This window comes from Rhinopithecus bieti, unplaced genomic scaffold, assembly GCF_001698545.2.
Source record: "Rhinopithecus bieti isolate Rb0 unplaced genomic scaffold, ASM169854v2 scaffold_64050, whole genome shotgun sequence".
In the NCBI taxonomy this organism is placed as follows: Eukaryota; Metazoa; Chordata; class Mammalia; order Primates; family Cercopithecidae; genus Rhinopithecus; species Rhinopithecus bieti.
In genome coordinates this window covers 5,009-24,482 of record NW_016824175.1, presented here as the reverse complement: position 1 = coordinate 24,482, position 19,474 = coordinate 5,009, and the positions used below count along the sequence as shown (strand labels likewise).

Below are 19,474 nucleotides of genomic sequence, written 5' to 3'. Positions count from 1 at the left end.
GGCAGAGCTTGCAGTGAGCAGAGATTGCACCACTGCACTCCAGCCTGGGGGACAGAGCAAGACTCCATCTCAAACAAACAAACAAAAAAAAACAAATAAAATATTTTCTGTTTTTTATATTAACTGGCATGTCTCTCACGTAGCAAAATCCAGTTCAGACCGGGCGCAATTCATGTGCTCAGCCGCCGCATGTGGTGAGTGACAGAGACCATCCTGCATGTGTGTGCACTTTTTACTGCCTTTTTCTTGACCACAGATTCTACCTCCTGTTTCTCTGTGTATGCAGTGATTATTTGCTGAGTATTACACATTGTAGGTAACATGTTGAGCACACTCAGGATCCCTAACCTTCCTCTGAAGCTTTCCAGCTCTTGTTTTAGCAGGTAGCACAGGCACTGCTGGGTCATCGTGACATGGGCAGGCTTGGATTGATTCGCTGCTGGTGTGGATCTGTGGAGAACTCCCATCCTGCACCCACTCCGATCTCCGCCTCCTGGACGCGGTGGGGTGGCCATGTTCCTCCCACACCTGAGCTCTCTCCGATCTCCCTCTCCTGGATGTGGCAGGGTGATATGCTCCGCCCATACCTGAATTCTCTCCAATCTCCACCTCCTGGACGTGGTAGGGTGGCCATGCTCTGCTCACACCTGAGCTCCGTCTGATCTCCGCCTTCTGGACGTGGTAGGATGATACGCTCCGCCCACACCTGAGCTCTCGGTGCCACGGTCTGCAGGTGTTCTCCAGGCAGAGGGCAAGTGTACTGTGGGTGCGTCTCATTCATTCTCCTGCCCTCAGGTTCTGGCTGGCACAGCTGTGCTCACAGACTAAAAACAGCCATCTCATTCGTTTTGCGCAGTTTTACAGTTGTTTACGGCAGATGTGTGATTTGGGTCCCTGTTCTCTCATCATGGCTAGAAGTAGTTTTGGCAAATTATTCTTTTATCTTTACATTTGAAAACTAAAGGAAAGCTTCACCTATAGAATATTAGCAGTGCCACAATCCTAATGAGTTTCTCCAGAAACTATGATCCAGGTCAGCAGCCAGTCATTTCATAGAAGATAAACTTCAAGAACATTCTCTGAAGGGCAGTGAAACTGAGTAAGATCTAACCACTGTTACCAGCAACCAAGAAAAATAGGTAAGAAAATGCAACTAAGACTTTGTTCAAGTAACTACAGTAATAAACATGCAAACTACTGCTAAGCACAAAATAGGCTGGGAGTAAAAAATTTTTATGATGTTGACATTTATGATTGTACAAAACTGCCCTATGTGCTATCATGAGAACTCCTGATGAAAATTTACAAAGGATGTTTTATGGTTTATATAAAAATGCTAGTCAAATCCAAATATTTCACAAAAATAACATTTCTAATAATATTCTTTTATATTTTGCAGACATCTGTACAATGAGGTTATTCGTCACGCATGACCCAGTAACATTTCTCAGCGGTTGGATTCAATACGAGAAATAAGCAAATAACCGCACTGCTGCTTCCATTTCAAAGCCATCATGTCTCTTACAAAAAGTGGTCAAGAAAAATGCCTGTTGCCTTACATACTGGTTAGTGCCAAAAATTTGGTTTACAATATTTCAAGTGGGTTATCCTTTTACGTCCATGTTGTTAGTTTCACAAAGAACACATACAATTTTTTACCTCATTATAAGTTTTGGCAAATTATAACCATAAACTAAACAAACAGGATTAAGCATATTATTTTTTGAGATAGGGTCTTGCTCTGTTGCCCAGGCTGGAGTGCAGTGGCACAATCATGGCTCACTGCAGCCTCAACCTCCCTGGGCCCAAGTGATCCTCCCACCCCAGCCTCCTGAGCAGCTGGGACCACAGGCACACACCACCATGCCTGGCTGATTTCTGTATTTTCTGTAGGGATGGGGTTTGGAATGTTGCCCAGGCTAGTCTCAAACACCGGGACTCAAGCAATCTGCCTGCCTTGGCTTCCCAAAGTGCGGAGGTTACAGGCATGAGCCACCACGCCTGGCCTAATCATTTTTAAAGAGTCTCTATGTATTATTGTTATTTTTTTCCTAATTGAGATGGAGGTCTTGCTCTGTTGCCCAGGCTGGAGTGCAGTGGTGCCATCTCAGCTGACAGCAACCTCTGCCTCCCGGGCTCAAGTGATTCTCCCACCTCAGCCTCCCAAGTAGCTGGAACTACAGGTGTACACCACCAGGCTCAGCTAATTTTTTGTACTTTTGGTGGAGACAAGATGTACAAAAGACATTTCTGTACATTTTGCCATGTTGTCCAGGCTGGCCTTGAACCCTTGGGCTCAAGCCATACACCTGCCCTGGACTCCCAAAGTGCTGGAGTTATAGGCATGAGCTACCATGCCCAGCCCTTAATTATGTGCTGTGACTTAATATTAAAGAAAGGGAGGAGCCCAAGGGAGCACGTTGGCAGAAAGGGCTCCCTTGCCAACAACCTTGCTAGCACGGCGTTCACTCCCCTGCCTGCTGGCACTGCGTTTAGATGAAGAACACGTTATATGTAAATGAAAAACAAAAACAACATAATCTCTACAAAAACTTAATTAGCTGGGTGTGCACCTGTGGTCCCAGCTGCTTGAGGCTGAAGTGGGAAGACCACTTGAGCCCAGGTGGTCACAGCTGCAGTGAGCCAAGAGCTGTGATCATGATGCTGAATTCCAACCTTGGTGACAGAGCAAGACCTTATCTTAAAACAAAAAGCAACGAAAACCAAAATGATGCACTCTTTAAGTTCTGTCCTATAAATTTCAGTACCTTCATCTATAAAGGCACGTAAAGGTGAAACTCAGGAGCTGCTTGCAGTCATGTGGACATACGCTTGACCTCAGCTCTGATCTGAAGCACATCCTTCTGTCTCACTGCTTGCCAAGACTAAGCTAAACTTCAGAAGTAAAAATACTCCCCAAAATGTACATTTTCAACTATTCATATTGTACCTTAAGTTTCTCTTGTATTGGAGGAAAAACATGGTGTCATTTAAAGTGATATGTATCTTCAACGTGGGATGTAAGGTGATTCAGGTCCTTTGAGAAGACAAGCTTGCAACAACGACACGAATAATGTTGGAATCAAAATCACAGAAACTAAACACCAAGTAACATAGGTTCAATCCGAGTTTCTAACAGGTATCTGGATAACTAAACTTTCTGCTTTACTTGGGTGTGAAGATCATGAAATGTAGTTTATAATTATTTGGGCAGAGAAAATAGAGAATTTAGGTAGTTATGCAAAACTCAAGATTAAATAAAAGCCGTGTTATAAAACAGAAATATAAACTGGCTATTACCTTCAGTAATTTAGATCAGGGGTTGGCAGGTCTGTGCACCAAATCTGGTCCACTGTTCTTGTAAATAAAGTTTTATTGGTACACAGCCATACACACTTGCTATCACCCATGGCTGAGGGCAGAGTTGAGTGGTTGTGAGAGACCTTATGGCTTGCAGGAACTAAAATACTAGCTGGCACCTTGCACGCAAAGTTTATGACCTGATTCGGGTAACTGCCTAAACTGTCCAATTCGCTTGTTCTAAAACAATCCAACAATATAACACACTTGTCTGAAGATTTGAGAACATGCATGCACCAGCCTAATCAGAAGAAAAGTCCAATTCCACCCAGAGGGTTACAAACTCTTCCCTTTTCCCTATAAAGAATTAAATGAATAAAGCTGTGTGAGATTTTACTGGTATGTATCATATGTATGAGTCTTGATGAAAAGTTAAAAATGTGTATTTATACAGATACATAATGTTACTTTTCCTTCCACGTTTAACTCATACACTGTTTTTGGACTTCTGGTTCATAAAATCTGCATTTCTGCACCATGATTTTGAAGGCAAAAACCCGACTGCTGGGCTAGTGGTCAATTCTGAGGCGCGGCATGTTCAGGAGGCCGTGTCGGGGAGCATGTCCCTTACCTGGAGGGGTGTAGGCGTCCATGGAGGTCTGCACGACCAGGGACCTGCGTTTGGAAGGCATAGGCACCGCCATCTTCCGCTCTTTATGTTTAGCCAGAGCCGCCTGGACAGCTTCCGTGTGGACGTCTGAAACAGAGAGCTCAGTCACTCAGGGCTCAGCTGAGGTCCCAGAGGCCAAGCTGCACCCTCCTCTCTGTCCCCGCAACACGGTTCATCCACCTTCTGATACTCACCAACAGATGGGTGGGTGAGAAAAGAAAATCAGTGTTTACAATTCCAGTGAAGACATTAAAATTTATTCACAGACTTTTAATTATTCATTTTATTACCGCAGAATCCATATCCACAAGAAAACACTGGCTGTAAACTGTGCTGAGATTTTTCTTTTTAGGGTGAATGGATCTTGATCTTCGGAGATTCTTTGTAGGTCACACATTGGAGCCTCCAAATCCTTTCAACTGTACCGCTGAGAGGCGTGTGCACGCCTCGCGCCTCAACTCCCACAGCCACGGTCGCAGCTCAGCTCAACACCAGCCATGGGCCAGGACTGTGTTGGCTATGGATAGGGTTTGGCTGTGTCCCCACCTGAATCTCCACTGGAATTGTACGTCCCAGAATCCCCATGGGTTGTGGGAGGGACCTAGGGAGAGGTCATTGAATCACTGGGGCCCATCTTTCCTGTGCTATTTTCGTGATAGTGAATAAGTCTCATGAGATCTGATGGTTTATCAGGGGTTTCCGCTTTTGCTTCCACCTCGTTTTCTCTTCCTGCTGACATGTAAGTGCCTTTCGCCTCCCGCCATGATTCTGAGGCCTCCCCAGCCATGCGGAACTGCAACGCCAACTAAATCTCTTTTTCTTCCCAGTCTCGGGTATGTCTTTATCAGCAGCATGAAAATGGACTAACACAACCATTAACACATTTTGTGGCTATTAACCCATTACATTAATTCCACACATTCACCGAATGCCTCCTCTGTAAGTCTACAGGCTGGGGACGCTGACAGTCTCATGGCATCTCACGCGGGCCACTTCTTAAGGGATGAGACAGGTGATAGACGGGGTAGAGAATTAAAGCAGAGACAGATGCAGCGGGAACTTCAAACTGTGAAGCCAGGGAAGAACCCTCTTAACACAAAATCAGAACAACAGGAATGAACCATACTGGCTGTCAAGACGAGAATCTTCGAGACACAGGCAAAAACCCGCTCAAAGGCCCTAAACTGTCAGTGAGAACGGTGTTAGCAGAATAAAACCACCACCACCAAAAATGGCCAGCGTGAGTGAAGACGGGTTGGGGAAAAGGGTCCCCAGGACGGGGCAGTTTTCTCTGAAGCTGCGAGAATGATCCCACTGAAAGGGAATCGGATGTGGCTTTCCGGCTTAAACCCCCCACACTGCCACCTGAGACAGGAGCAAGACCTGCCACATCACGCCTGCAAGCAGCTCATCGCACTGCTTGGTCTTGGTCAGCCTTTGTGCATACTTCTGTCCCTAACTAAAAAGCCTGGTCATCTGGCCACTATTTCTAATTCCCAGGTCAAAAACCACAATGTGACTGACTTGGCTCATGGCCGAAAACTGAAGGGATCAATGAGGTGACAGTCCACTCACTTCCACAAATCACTTTTTGTTTTGCATATTCTCCGTTTTAAACTTTTTGGATGTAATTTCAAATACACAGAAAATCTGCAAGACCAGCGTAGTGAATTCCCACATAACTTACCAGGCTCAACTTAGACCCAACTGCTCCTATCTTACATCACTGCTTTCCCCCCTTCCCCATGAATTTTCTAAGTCAAATGAAAATAAATTTCAGATACTATGTCCTTCCATACCTAAATGTTTCAATGTATTTCCTAAACACAAGGATATTCTCTCACATTCATTTTCCTCAAGATCGGGAAATTAAACTGTCATATACAAAGATCACGTTCAAATGGTGTCAACTGTCTCCATAATTTTCTTACTTTGTCTTCGTATTTTACGATCCAATCCAGGATCATGAATTGATTTGTCATGTGATTTTTACCCTTCCAGAATCCAAGTTTCTCAGCTTTTGTGTTTCTTGAAATTGGAAATGTTAAAGAATATGGGTCAGTTGTTTTACAGCTTGTCCTTTATTTTGGTATCTTCCGGACTAGACTCAAGAGTATGCATTTTAGCAGGGACACCACAGAAGTCTGTCCTGTGTGACAATGTTAACATCGGCAACACAGTGAAGGTGGTGCTTAAGTTCCTCCAAAGCAAAGACGCTACTTCTCACGTAGAAATTAAGATTTGGGAGGAGACACCATGACACTATGTGCATATTCTGTTTTCCATGAATTCTTCACTACTAGTTTTAGCATCCACTGATTTCCTGTCATTCCTTCTAAATCATTAGATCTTCCATATTCTCTGAAAAATAATTATTTCATCTTTCAGCATTCATTTACATATGTTGATATGTACTCACGGAGTCTGGCTTGGTGGGTTATGATTCACAGTTACAATGGTTTGTTGTGTTGCTCAACTGGTTCCAGATTTGACACCGGATTCCCCAGCCCTTGGACCAGGGCTCCTTCTAGTGAAGAATGGTGTTTAGAAACTAAGACAAGGCACCAGGTGCTGCTGGGCATTGCCGGTAAGCAGAACACACAACACGCCTGTACACGGATGTACACTCACACCCATGCACAGGCACTTGTGTCCCTGTCTACATCTGTCAGGAGCCACCAGCTTATACTGGTACCTCCTGCTGCAACCAAATCCCACATGATCCATTCCAGGCTTTGGCCTTTTCTTATTTCTACCTCTCTTGCCAAGAAAGAAACCTGGCTCCTGTCACACTCAATATATTCACTAATTTATTAAGCTTATTTGCTTAAGCCTGGAGATACAGCAATGCTTTCAGAATTGCTATCTAATACCACTGTGAAAATCTATCGAGTTCAGTGTTCATTTGTAATTATTTTTTCATTGTTTTTTGGAAGGGAGGAAGCACAAAGTACACACAGTGAAATGTTCAGATCTTAAGTACACTTGGCGCGTTTTGATAAATGGAAATCTATTACCCTAATCAAACCTTTTGCCTCAAAGTTCCCACATGTCCCCTCCCAGTCAATACCGGCCCTCAAGAGACAGCCACCGTTCATTCACGAGGAGTGTTCTTGGCGCTCTCCCGTCACCCGAGACTCGCATAGATTCTCCATCGTCACATGGACTCCACGGCATGATGCTCACTCTGCTCAATTCAAGGCTGCTGGAACTCATCCCCGTTGCCTGTTTTGGTTTCAGTATTTTGTACGTTTTTCCCGAAGGGAACTAGGAGAATGTATGAATATATCCGAATTTGCTCATGTGTCTCCAGATGAGAGAGATTTATGTTGTTTCTAGTTTTTGGCTATGACAATTTACTCTGGAGATAATGTGCATTCTTTTACAAGGACACACATTTTCATCTTTCCTTGGTGAACATCTACAGCGTACCTGCTGGGCCATATGGTAAGTGTACACATTAAAAAAAAACTGCCACACTGTTTGCAAAAGCGGCTGTGCCGTTTTAAGTCTCCATCAGTCTGAGATCCAGCCTGTCATATCTTCATCAGCACCTGCTACTGTCCTCCCTCTCCACTCTTGTGAAGGGGAACCTCGTGGGTTTAAGTTGCACTTACCCAATGACTTCCTGGCGAGCACCTTTCACAGGCCACTGGGCATCTGTATACATCTGTTGCGAAGAGTCTATCTTGCATGCTTGCAAAATTCACACCATTTCTGGTTGGTTGTACGTTTCCTAAAATGTTCTAAATAAGGCCCTGTGTCTTCTGTAAATCATGTATATCACCCCTTCCAAGTCTTTACACCTTTTAGTTCTCCTGACTCACTTCAAGGACAAGGACCCCAGTGCATGCCATGTGAACCTGAACCACGGAGAATGGCCATGCTCCCGACACCCCGACTGTGGGCAGAGCGCCCCGGCTGCTGCCACCACCGAGGAGGGGGGTCAGCTCTTGGTTTTCAGGAATGGCCTTTATCAAACGGAGAAAGTTCCCTTCTGCTGCTGATGTGATAGAAAATTCGTATAAGGACTATTAAATTTCAACAGATGTTTTTCATTGTCTACTGAGAGGATAAAATGGGTTTTCTGCTTTTTTTTGTTAATGTGGTGAATTACATTGATTTTTGAATGATGAGCCAAGTGTGCAACGCAAAACTACACATCATGAGAACAAACTCTAAGCAGTCATGATATTCTTCTCCCTTTTCCATATTTCTGGGTTTGATTTAGTAAGAATTTGTTAAAAGCTTCGGCATCTGTATGTCAACAAGAGTGAAAGGTGTGAGATTCTGCCTCACATGCAAACTAACAAGGGAGCCAGCACCAGCCCAATGCGCTTACAGAGCCAGGACATTTCCGGGCCAGAAACAAAGGGCTTGTCACACACAGTGGGGCAGCAGGACCTACTCACCCCAGCGATACTCAGGATCACACACAATGGGGCAGCAGGACCCACTCACCCCGTCCATACTCAGGAGCACACACAGTGGGGCAGCAGGACCCACTCACCCCGACGATACTCAGGATCACACACAGTGGGGCGGCAGGACCCACTCACCCCAGCAATACTCAGGATCACACACAGTGGGGCAGCAGGACCCACTCACCCCGACGATACTCAGGATCACACACAGTGGGGTGGCAGGATCCACTCACCCCGAAGATACTCAGGATCACACACAGTGGGGTGGCAGGACCCACTCACCCCGACAATACTCAGGATCACACAGAGTGAGGCAGCAAGACCCACTCACCCTGTCGATACTCAGGATCACACACAGTGATCACGTAAAGAACTGCTTACATTTTTCTGAGAAAATTTGTTTTTAGCAACCATGGCTCTCAAGGCACTCACTTGCACATTATACATAATACTGCTTGCGGCCAAAGTCACGGCACCTGCCTACTCTTAATTTATCAAGAGTCCTGAAAGGTAAGTATTTTAAGGAGAAAAGTGGTATGTGGCTTACCCCAGGCTAAGGAGTAAGCCGGACTATTCTTGTGAAATATGCGATTTTTCTAATTAGAAAATCTGAGAACAAGGTATCACTGTGAGTCTGTTATCTCCAGGAAGGAGTGAAATGGGTGCTGAGAAATTGAGGGAGCCTCGGAATGGGAATCTCACAACCTCAAATGGGGAGTCCGGCAAATGGGAAAGCAGTCGCTCTGATTCACGACGTTTCGGAAAGATTCACATCCACTCCGCGCTGCGTTTGAGCGACTTTTCTTCCTGTGATGTGGACCCGACCGAAGAGAGGTCCCACGTAGACATTTGGCATTTGTGAGGGTCTGGCACTGTGACTCACTGCTACAGATTAACATGTTTATGCATAAATTACAATGGCTCAACTGTATAAAAACTGATAGCAGTTATGGATCAATTCCCTCACTTCTCACTTGGGCCACACTTCCTGTTTCTGCAAGAACATATCACTTGGCTGGAAGACACAACGTTGACATCGAAAAAGAAAAAGGACCTTGTATAAAAATGATGCAGAGAATTCTTCTCAAAGGCCACTGGGACACACACTGTGTTGGTGACCGGCTGTCTACCAGCGGCAGTGAGAAAGACAGAGCTCCACGCGTGAGCAGCCACAGCTCCCGTGACCCACACCAAGACCCCCAGGGTGATGACAGGCCAACCAGCAGCCTTGGAACGTACACTTCCTTCCCGAAATAGCTTCCCGAGAGACAACAAACAGTGATAATTGCAGGCATTTCTATGACTGGTCTGGAACAAAGAAACCATTTACCTCCAACAAGGAACACGTCTTGTTTCAACTGAGGCAAATGAAAAGATCAAGCAAACAGCACAAAAGCCAGGTGGTTCTGTCACCTATGCACACACGGGTATGTACACGTATGTTATACACAGATATGTACGCATATGTATGTGCACACATCTATGTATATGTCCGTATGTGTGGGTATAAAATATACTGTCTATGCCTCAATAACGGCCCCGTCTAAATTCAGCCTGCAACCTCCTCAGGGCCAGGGTGGGAGCCTGGAAGCCCATCTCCGCAGCACCCTGGGCTCCCCAGCCCCTGCCTGTGGGCGGTGACTGGTGAAGCAAGAAACCCTCCCAGTCCTGTTCTTTCTACACCACATCCAGAACAGGCGTACACCCGGTGTAGAAAGCTCCCGTGGCCTGAACAGGTCATTCGATTCTAATTCAGACTGACCTAATCTCTGCAGTGCAGTCCTACAAACAGATTTTCAAAAAGTTACCAAACCACTACCTCAAACCTCAAGCTTTCTCTGCTTCGAAAGAGGACATGGGACTGGCCACCATATGGCCACCAGAACACACATAGGATATTATCCTATTGCCCTTCAGTGCCCAGAAGAATCACGTGGTCTCTCGCGGTAAAAACAAAACCACAACCACCACAACCCAGCTTTTCAAATTGCAGGGAGTTTTACAGCCTCTTTCTATGTCGTCTTTCTTTTGCCCCAAACTGGATCTTCTTTTTACTTTCTCCTTATTTCCTGAATATAATTTGATCAATACAATTAAAGTGCTTGTGTTAGAAGCAATTTTACTTAAAAAGAATTGAAAGAACTACATCAAAATATTAAGAGTAGCCATTTCAGAATGATAAGAGAACGATATATTGCTTTTTGTTCATTCTTTTCAACATTTGCAAAGTTTTTTGCCTTGAGTGCAGTCACTTTTGCAATCAGAGGTGAGAGTGCTTGATGGAATGAGGCCATGAAGCTCATACACCACCCAGTTTCTAACACAGAGCAATCTATGGGGCAGGATGGAGACACAGGAAAGGTTCATCTTAAAGCAATGCAGGTACTTTTTTCATAAAGGCAAAAGACATTTTTAAAAGTGTTTGCACCATACACAAGTCTGCTAAATTTGGTCAAAAAACTGAGAGAAAACAGTAACAGAAGAACACTTCAGCCCACAGGGAGACCAGCACACCCAGCTCAAGGCCACTCCAGACGAGGACGGAGAGTGGTTTCCTCACAGCTGACCCACAGAATCGGGTAACGCGCAGGAGGGAAACACGGGGACCACCAAGATGTCAGACTGTGGACTGCACAGCAAGAGACAGCAACACAAACTAGCGGAGTAATTAAAAACTATTGCAAAAAGATGTCCACATTCTATTTTAACCTGAAATCAGTGGCACGGTGACACTTCAACACATCTATAAACAGCACCCCTGAAGATTCCGTCAGACTCTACACTGAACAATGTTAACACGAGTAACAACAACAGGACAGCCTCCCCATTGTGTGATGGGCTCTTCTCAGCGCAGACCCTTAGAGCGTGCTGACCCATCATCAAAACACAGCGAACATGTGGAGAAAGGACAACCTGTCCAGGCGTGACCAGCTTCTAAAGCACGCAGTGTAATTATGGCTGAAGCATTTTCTGCGACGCGGAGTGAAGTGTTCGAGTCAGAATCAACCTCCATGTGCTAAGTTGTTGCTGTGTTTAACAATTCCCATCCAACTCAAAATATCCAAGGCAGAAAACAGCATCCAACCACGAACACCTAAAATAGCGATTAAATGGACAGCACTTTGCGGAAAGACCTTTCCCAGCGTGACACCTAGAGGAAACAAGGAGGCGACCCACGCCACGATGGCCCCCCTGGTTCCTCTCGCTGCTCCTCCTGCGTCCTCAGCACAGCCGGGTGCTTTGCTAGTGCCCTGCCGCAGAGAAAACACCCCACCCAGCTACCCGGGGAGGTCTTCTCTTACGACACCCAGCTTAGAAGGCCGCATGTCCACTGGCCAGTGGCCCAAATCCCACAGGTGAGGGGAGAGATCTGACCACAGGGTGCAGGATGGGCCCATCTCCCGTGAGAGCCAACGCCAGCGGGTCACAGGGAGTCCTGGCCAGTCTGAGGCCCGGGTGCGAGGAAGGGGGGAGTGTTGGATGAACACACAGTGCTGAAAAGGGTATGAGCTAAGAACAAAGACGTTTACAAAGCTCTGCATAAAATCCAGATCATTCTGAGAAGAGCTCATAAGACGAAGAACTTTCAGGAAAATATAACATGGGTAAACAGGTTGCTACAAAACAAATATTCCCTTGAAAACACATCCTTTTCACAAACTGAGCCGATAGATGAAATCCAGCAGCTGTGCAGCATCAGAAATCCATGAAAGCATCTGATCAAGTGTCCTCCAAAGCCTTAATTACAAATGCCCTGAATACAGTTTCACCCAGCCATGTCAACGAGACACCAGATGAGAGGCCATGGACTGGAAACCATGAGAAACAGAAACATCTCGGGTAAAGGTACCAGGTAGGATTGCAGAGGAGTCAACAGATATGTGCACAGACGTCACAAGAGTAACAAGATTCGCTGGTCATGCTGGACACACAGACAGTGTCACGGACTCCAGCAAATACCTGAAATACAAATGCTTAAAAAGATAGGAGAAAATCATCTGGAAACTCAACAGTTAGGACAGAGGGCAGTGACTTTTTAGTATTTCTAAATATCCTTGAGGATGAGCACCGAAAGTGGTCAAGGATATTTCCACCTACAGAGAGGCCGGGAAGTAACCGGTATACATGTGCCATGGTGGTTTGCTGCACTCATCAACCTGTCATCTACATTAGGCATTCCTCCTAATGCTATCCCTCCTCTAGTCCCCCAGTCCCCAACAGGCCCCAGTGCGTGATGTTCCCATGTCCATATGTTCTCATTGTTCAACTCCCATTTATGAGTGAGAACATGTGTTTAGTTTTCCGTTCTTATATTAGTTGGCTGAGAATGATGGCTTCCAGCTTCATCCATGTCCCTGCAAAGGACACAAACTTACCCTTTTTTATGGCTGTGTAGTATTCCATGGTGTCTATGTGCCATATTTTCTTTATCCAGTCTATCATTGATGGATATTTGGATTGGTTTCAAGTCTTTGCTATTGTGAACAGTGCCACAATAAATATACATGTGCACGTGTCTTTAGAGTAGCATGATTTATAATCCTTTGGGTATATACCTAGTAATGGGGTTGCTGGGTCAAATGGTATTTCTGGTTCTAGATCCTTGAGGAATTGCCACATTGTCTTCCACAATGGTTGAATTAATTTACACTCCCACCAATGGTGTTTCTCCACATCCTCTCCAGCATCTGTTGTTTCCTGACTTTTTAGTGATCCTCATTCTAACTGGCATGAGATGGTATCTCATTGTGGTTTTAATTTGCATTTCTCTAACAACTAGTGATGAGCTTTTCTTCATATGTTTATTGGCCGCATGTCTTCTTTTGAGAAGTGGCTGTTCATATCCATCAAATTCTTGATGGGGTTGTCGTCTTCTTGTAAATGTGTTTAAGTTCTTTGTAGATTCTGGATATTAGCCCTTTGTCGGATGGATTGCAAAAATTTTTTCCCATTTTGTAGGCTGCCTATTAACTCTGATGGTAGTTTCCTTTGCCTTGCAGAAGCGCTTTAGTTTAGATCCCATTTCTCAATTTTGGCTTTTGCTGCCATTGCTTTTGGTGTTTTAGTCATGAAGTCTTTGGCCACACCTTTGTCTTGAATGGTACTGCCTAAGTTTTCTTCTAAGGTTTTTATGGTTTTAGGTCTTACGTTTAAGTCTTTAATTTAACTTGAGTTAATTTTTGTATAAGGTGTACAGAAGGCGTCAAGTTTCAGTTTCTGCATATGGCTAGCCTGTTTTCCCAACACCATTTATTAAATAGGGAATCCTTTCCCCATTGCTTTTGTCAGCTTTGTCAAAGATCAGATGATTGTAGATGTGTGGTGTTATTTCTGAGGCGTCTCTTCTCTTTCATTGGTCTATATCTGTTTTGGTACCAGTACCAAAGCATTTGACATTTCAGTATCATGCTGTTTTGGTTACTGTAGCCTTGTTAGTATACTTTGAAGTCAGGTAGCACGAGGCCTCCAGCTTTGTTCTTTTTGCTTAGGATTTTCTTGGCTATGTGGGCTTATTTTTTGGTTCCATATAAAATTTAAAGTAGTTTTTTCCAATTATGTGAAGAAAATCAATGGTAGCTTGATGGGGATAGTATTCAATCTATAAATTACTTTGGGCAATATGGCCATTTTCATACTGATTCTTCCTATCCATGAGCGCGGAATGTTTTTTCATTTGTTTATGTCCTCTTATTTCCTTGAGCAGCAGTTTTGTAGTTCTCCTTAAAGAAGTCCTTCACATCTCTTGTAAGTTGGATTCCTAGGTATTTTATTCTTTGAAGCAATTCTGAATGGGAGTTCACTCATGATTTGGCTCTCTGTCTGTTGTTGGTGTATAGGAATGCTTGTGATTTTGCACACTGATTTTGTATCCTGAGACTTTGCTGAAGTTGCTTATCAGCTTAAGGAGATTTTAGGCTGAGATGATGGGGTTTTCTAAATATAAAATCATGTCATCTCTAAACAGAAACAGTTTGACTTCCTCTCTTCCTATTTGAATACCCTTTCTTTCTCTTGCCTGATTGCCACGGCCAGAATTTCCAATACTACGTTGAATAGGAGTGGTGAGAGAGGGCATCCTTGTCTTGTGCCAGTTTTCAAAGGGAATGCTTTCAGTTTTTGCCCATTCAGTATGATACTAGACATCAAGGTCACCCTGATTTCCTCTCATGTTCCTCTCCTTGTTAACCCAACATTCAGGTCTTACTGCTATTATCTTGTGAGCATTTCTCAAATCTGATACTTTTTTTTTTTTTTTTGGAGACACAGTCTCACTCCGTCGCCCAGGCTAGAGTGCAGTGTTGTGATCTCGGGTCACTGCAACCTCCACCTCCTGGGTTCAAGAAATTCTCTTGCCTCAGCCTCTGGAGTAGCTCGAATTACAGACATGAGCCACCACACACCTGGCTAATTTTTATTTTTCGTAGACATGAGGTTTCGCCATGTTGGCCAGACTGGTCTCAAACTCCTGACCTCAGGTGATCCACCTGTCTCGGTCTCCAAAAGTGCTGGGATTACAGGCATGAGCCACAGTGCCCAGCCCCGACAGATATCTCTTAAGTATCCATCAGTTTCAGGCATTCAGGATTGTTTCGACTCCCCCACTTTCAAGCCCAGGCTCCATGCTGCTGCTAACGTGATCTTCAAACCCTGACAGGCCCTTTGCCTAAAATCTCCAAGTGGTTCCCCACCATCTTCAGGATGAAGTCCAAATTCCCAAGCATGATACTCAAGATGCTATAACCCAGCCCCTCCTACCTGACTTCTTGCCCTTCCCCAAATGTGTCATGCTCCCTCATCTTCCTTCAAAATATAGAAGCCAGGCAATATTTCAGGTGCTTGGCCCACACGAATGAACAAAACAGAGATCCTGGCCTGTGTGGACCTCGTATTCTTATGGGAGAAGGTGAGAGGTAGGGAGGTGGATGGTGGAAGAATGGCTGAGTGATTGGGCAAATGGATGAGATGTCTGATGATGGATGGTGGACATAAACGGATGATTGACAAGTAAGTAGATGATTGGTGAATGTGTAGACAGATACAGAGAGGTTGATAAATGGATGATTGACAGGTAGATAAATAAGGAATACACAGATATGCAGACAGATGGACAGAGTATCATGTGGTTATAATGGCAATGGAGACATGAGTCAGGATGGGGAATGGGAGGGATTGTGTATGAAGGGGTGCCGTATTCCACAATTTTACAGAAACAGGAGAAATGAACCATACTTCTCACGTTGGGTCTGGCTTCCTTCCAGGGCAGAGCCTGCAGTCTCCGAGCTGAAGCGTCGGTCTCCTCCACCCACTTCCCACTCTCAGCCACCCCCTCTGCCGTGTGCCTCTCCCCTCCATGCCTTCCTGCCTTTGAAGAGGTGAGGTAAGGTGCATGGGTGAACAGAAAACGCGCCCGAAGCCAAGAGATCACCATCTCCTGCTCCACCCATCCCTCTCAGGCTTTTATCAAGAGAGAAGAGCGTGCGACAACCACAACCCGCCACACTTATCTCGTGGAGTAGCTGGGACTGTGAAGATTGCACGATCCAAAGGTAAACACAGGGTTTATCAACCCCACTGCAGCATCATGGAGAGAGAATGTAGGAAACAGATGCACTGGTGACTGACGTGGATCTCCTCTCTCCTGTGTGGTAAGATGTTAGGCCAAAGCTGGGCTTGCATCCTCCTGCAGGGAGCAGGCCCATGTGATCGTCAGCCATCAGGCAGCCTCCCTGAATTTCAGTTTCCTCATCTATAAAATGGAAGACAGACCCCCACTGACTTCCGTGAGAACTGAAGCGATGTGAACTCACACCTGCGTGCACGTCTGGGTGTGTTGTGTTCACAGACAGGGCGCCCACACGGCGGCATTGACACACGGTGAGGGAAGCGTTCACCCCAGGCTGACAGCACGCGGGCACCTCCACACTCCTGAACTTGATAGGAGCCTCCGAGACACCCACGTGAGTAAGAGAAGGTCTCAATGTGTCAGGGCTTAAGACAGCTGTGAAATAACGGAGGTTGGATTCGGGAGCAAATCCTCCTTCGTTCCATCCCCACGTTTTCCTGGGGTCAAAGTGTCCCTGGAGAAAGCAGCAGGGGGCGCCGTGGAGGAGACACCAGCTTTTCATTCAGGCTCTCAGGTACGTCCTTCTCCTTTGCACAGGTGACACTCCCCGAGGCCATAAAATCTCTCTGGAAAGAGCAGAGCCAAGAGGCCAGGCAGACGGCGACTGAGGAGGATGCAGAAGTGGCTAATCACATGAGCTTGTGTGGACAGAGATTTGTTACAGCACAACTGAGACTCACAGCCTTTCCTCCACCACCGGGTGAGTTCCGTCATCCCTTAGCCTCCGTTTTTTCTTCTGACACAGGAGACAACAGCCACAACTTCACCTGCTTATCATGAAAGCTCCACGTGAGAACAACGTGAGAACGCCGGTGAAGGGCATTTGGTAAATAAAGGGATTCACAAATCAGTTCCATCACCAGCAACCCACCCCTGCCCTCACTGGGGCCCTGGGAACTACACAATAATTCACAGGTAATTTTCTTTTAAAGAAGCAACCTTAACCTACATGTTGGAAAAACTCTTTCCGAGTAATTCAAACATCAATCACAGCCTGAGATTTTTTGAGATGGAGTTTTGCCCTGTCTCCCAGACTGGGGTGCAGTAGCATGATCTCGGCTCACTGCAACCTCCGCCTCCCAGGTTCAAGCACTTCTCCTGCCTCAGCCTGCTGAGTAGCTGGAACTACAGGTGCCCGCCACCATGCCTGACAGCCTGAGTTTTCTGTTAAAGAAATTTCAGCTGGCCAAGCCCAGGTGGCAGTGGCAACTCAGTCTCCAGACAGCCCTGTGCAGATGACATCATAAAACACAGAGGAAAAACAAATAGGAAACACATGACAATGTGTGGTTTTCATTTCTGTTTAGAAAAGTAGACCTGGAAAACAAATCACTGAGGGTAAGGAGAAGAAAAAACTTGCAACCACGATTAAAAAGTTATTTAACAGTGATGCCTAAAATGAGAAAATTTGGCACAAGATTATAATCTTTTTAATTAGTGTGAAATTCTGAATAGTAGACAACGTGGGCTTGTAAACCACGTGAACAGCTATGTACCAGACACTGGGGTCTCCTAGCAGGGTGTGTCTGCACAGAAAGCTGGAGGCCACACCCACCATGCTTCTGCCTCGCCCAGTGGCTGGGCACAGGCACCCTCCTGGCACAGGCAGCAGATGGACATATTGTCACACCCCACTCCATGCTTACCTGACCGATAGCGCTCATCTCGTGACCCTGAAGACCTTCGGCGGTGGTAGCGAGAGGCAGAGGAAGGAGTGACAGGAGCCCGGCGTTCTTGCGGCAAAGCTTGGTCCACCCCTGGATTTCAGGGAAGAGGGAAGAGGGAAGAGAGCAGAGTGAGGTGTGGCTGTGCTCAGCGGACTCCAGCAAATCATTCCCTCCATCCCCACAGCAAAGCCAGAGCTACCCATGGGACTGGGCATGGCAGCACCTCAGAGCCCACAGGCAGGAGGGCCAGGACCGAGGGGGAAGCTCTCCTACAGCCGGGGAGACCCCTCCTGCCTGGACGCCACCACGGCCCCTCTTACAGCACAAGCGTCCACTGACAGGCAGGGAGACACACAAACTCAGCCACAGGTAGCAACTGAATTCCTGGGAGTGAGAGAAACAGGGCCCAAGACACAGACTCAAGTTATGACCTTTCATGTTGTAAATATACAGAATGGGTTGTATAAGTTCTTAAGAAAATTTAAAATTTAATTATTAAAGCAATTTTTAAAATAAATCTTACAGGATAATTTAACAGTAGAATTCAGGTAACCAGGACATGCCCTGAACGTCCAGCTTTGTTCATTCCAGATTACTCTCTGGAAACTTACTCCATTTGATGCCAAGTGGTTTAACAGATTATATTCGACTATGAATTACAATTATTTGATAAATTACAAAAAAAGTTAACGGGGTCAGATAAAAACAATTTAATGGTATTGGTCAAAACACTGACGTGAATCCACCTGTCACAGTATTGGTTATATTCAGGTAATAACAGGGTGGCAAGGAACACAACTAGATGAAACGAAGCCCCCAAAGGAAGGACATCGTCACAGTTCCACGAAGAACTGCTCCGATACTACGGGAAAAACGTCATCCTCACAGTTCCGTGAACGGCTGATACCACAGAAAGGACGTCATCCTCACATTCCACGAAGAACTGCTCTGAGTCCACGGGAAGGACGTCATTGTCTCAGTTCCATGAAGAACTGCTCTGAGACTGAGCACCGATCACTAACAGATGCTTCTTCAGAAATGGATCAGTAATATTTGATTGAAAGTAAACCAGAAATAAAGTTTTAAGTTAACAAAAGAAATATTTAGTCCCTGGTTTTCCATGATGGGCTCTTACAACAGCTGTCAAGTCTGAGTCTGTGGGCTTCATGTTCCTCTCACTCAGGTGGTTTCTGCACGTCAGCTTTTCATGGTGCGTGTGCAGACCCTACGTATCAGGCTGGCGAGTTCAGAACTAAATGAAGCACAGCTCCACACCCCGTCACCGCTCCCCCACCCTGTCATTTGGTTAAGTCTCATGTGCTCTTCTTTCAGCAGCATCCAAATCACCATCAGTTCCTGAGGAACAAACTGCTGCTACCAACCTCTTGCAATCATCATCTACAAATGCTCTTTTAAAAATGATCTTCAATTACTTTTATCAAACATGCATTTTAGGAAATCAGAGTGTTATCAAGTCTCACGTGAAAAACAGTAGTCACCTGGCACTTATGTTCATAAACACAGACTTACCACACGACTTCCTGAATTGTCCTTTAGACATCCCCCCTTACACCACTGTGGTCACCACGTCAGGGTCTGCAGTGTGCTACAAATACCGTCCTATCTTACGCTTTTCAATGATTCTGGAGTTAATACTTTTTATCTATTTTCCATTATCCTGGCTTTCAATGTACCTATTGCCAACCCTTTCAGTTCTTCCGCAGAACTGAAAAACTCTTTCCCACGCTTTCTTGCCCACGATCAAACACTGACAACCTGGTGAGAATCT

At 45.4% G+C, this 19,474-nt stretch overlaps 1 protein-coding gene across 2 annotated transcripts in view; it reads right to left on the bottom strand.

Moving 5' to 3' along the window:
• DIP2C (DIP2 acetate--CoA ligase C (putative)) overlaps positions 1–17,774 on the bottom strand; it is a 166,804-nt gene extending 149,030 nt beyond the window's left edge. For both annotated transcript variants that reach the window (XM_017862169.1, XM_017862170.1), the window contains exons 1-2: positions 17,665–17,774; positions 3,932–4,057 (exon numbers count right to left, since the gene is read on the bottom strand). In XM_017862169.1, coding sequence (XP_017717658.1) covers positions 3,932–4,004 — 73 coding nt within the window. In that variant the 5' untranslated portion in view covers positions 4,005–4,057; positions 17,665–17,774. The remainder of the gene's footprint in view (positions 1–3,931; positions 4,058–17,664) is intronic.
• Between the last annotated feature and the right edge of the window lie 1,700 nt (positions 17,775–19,474).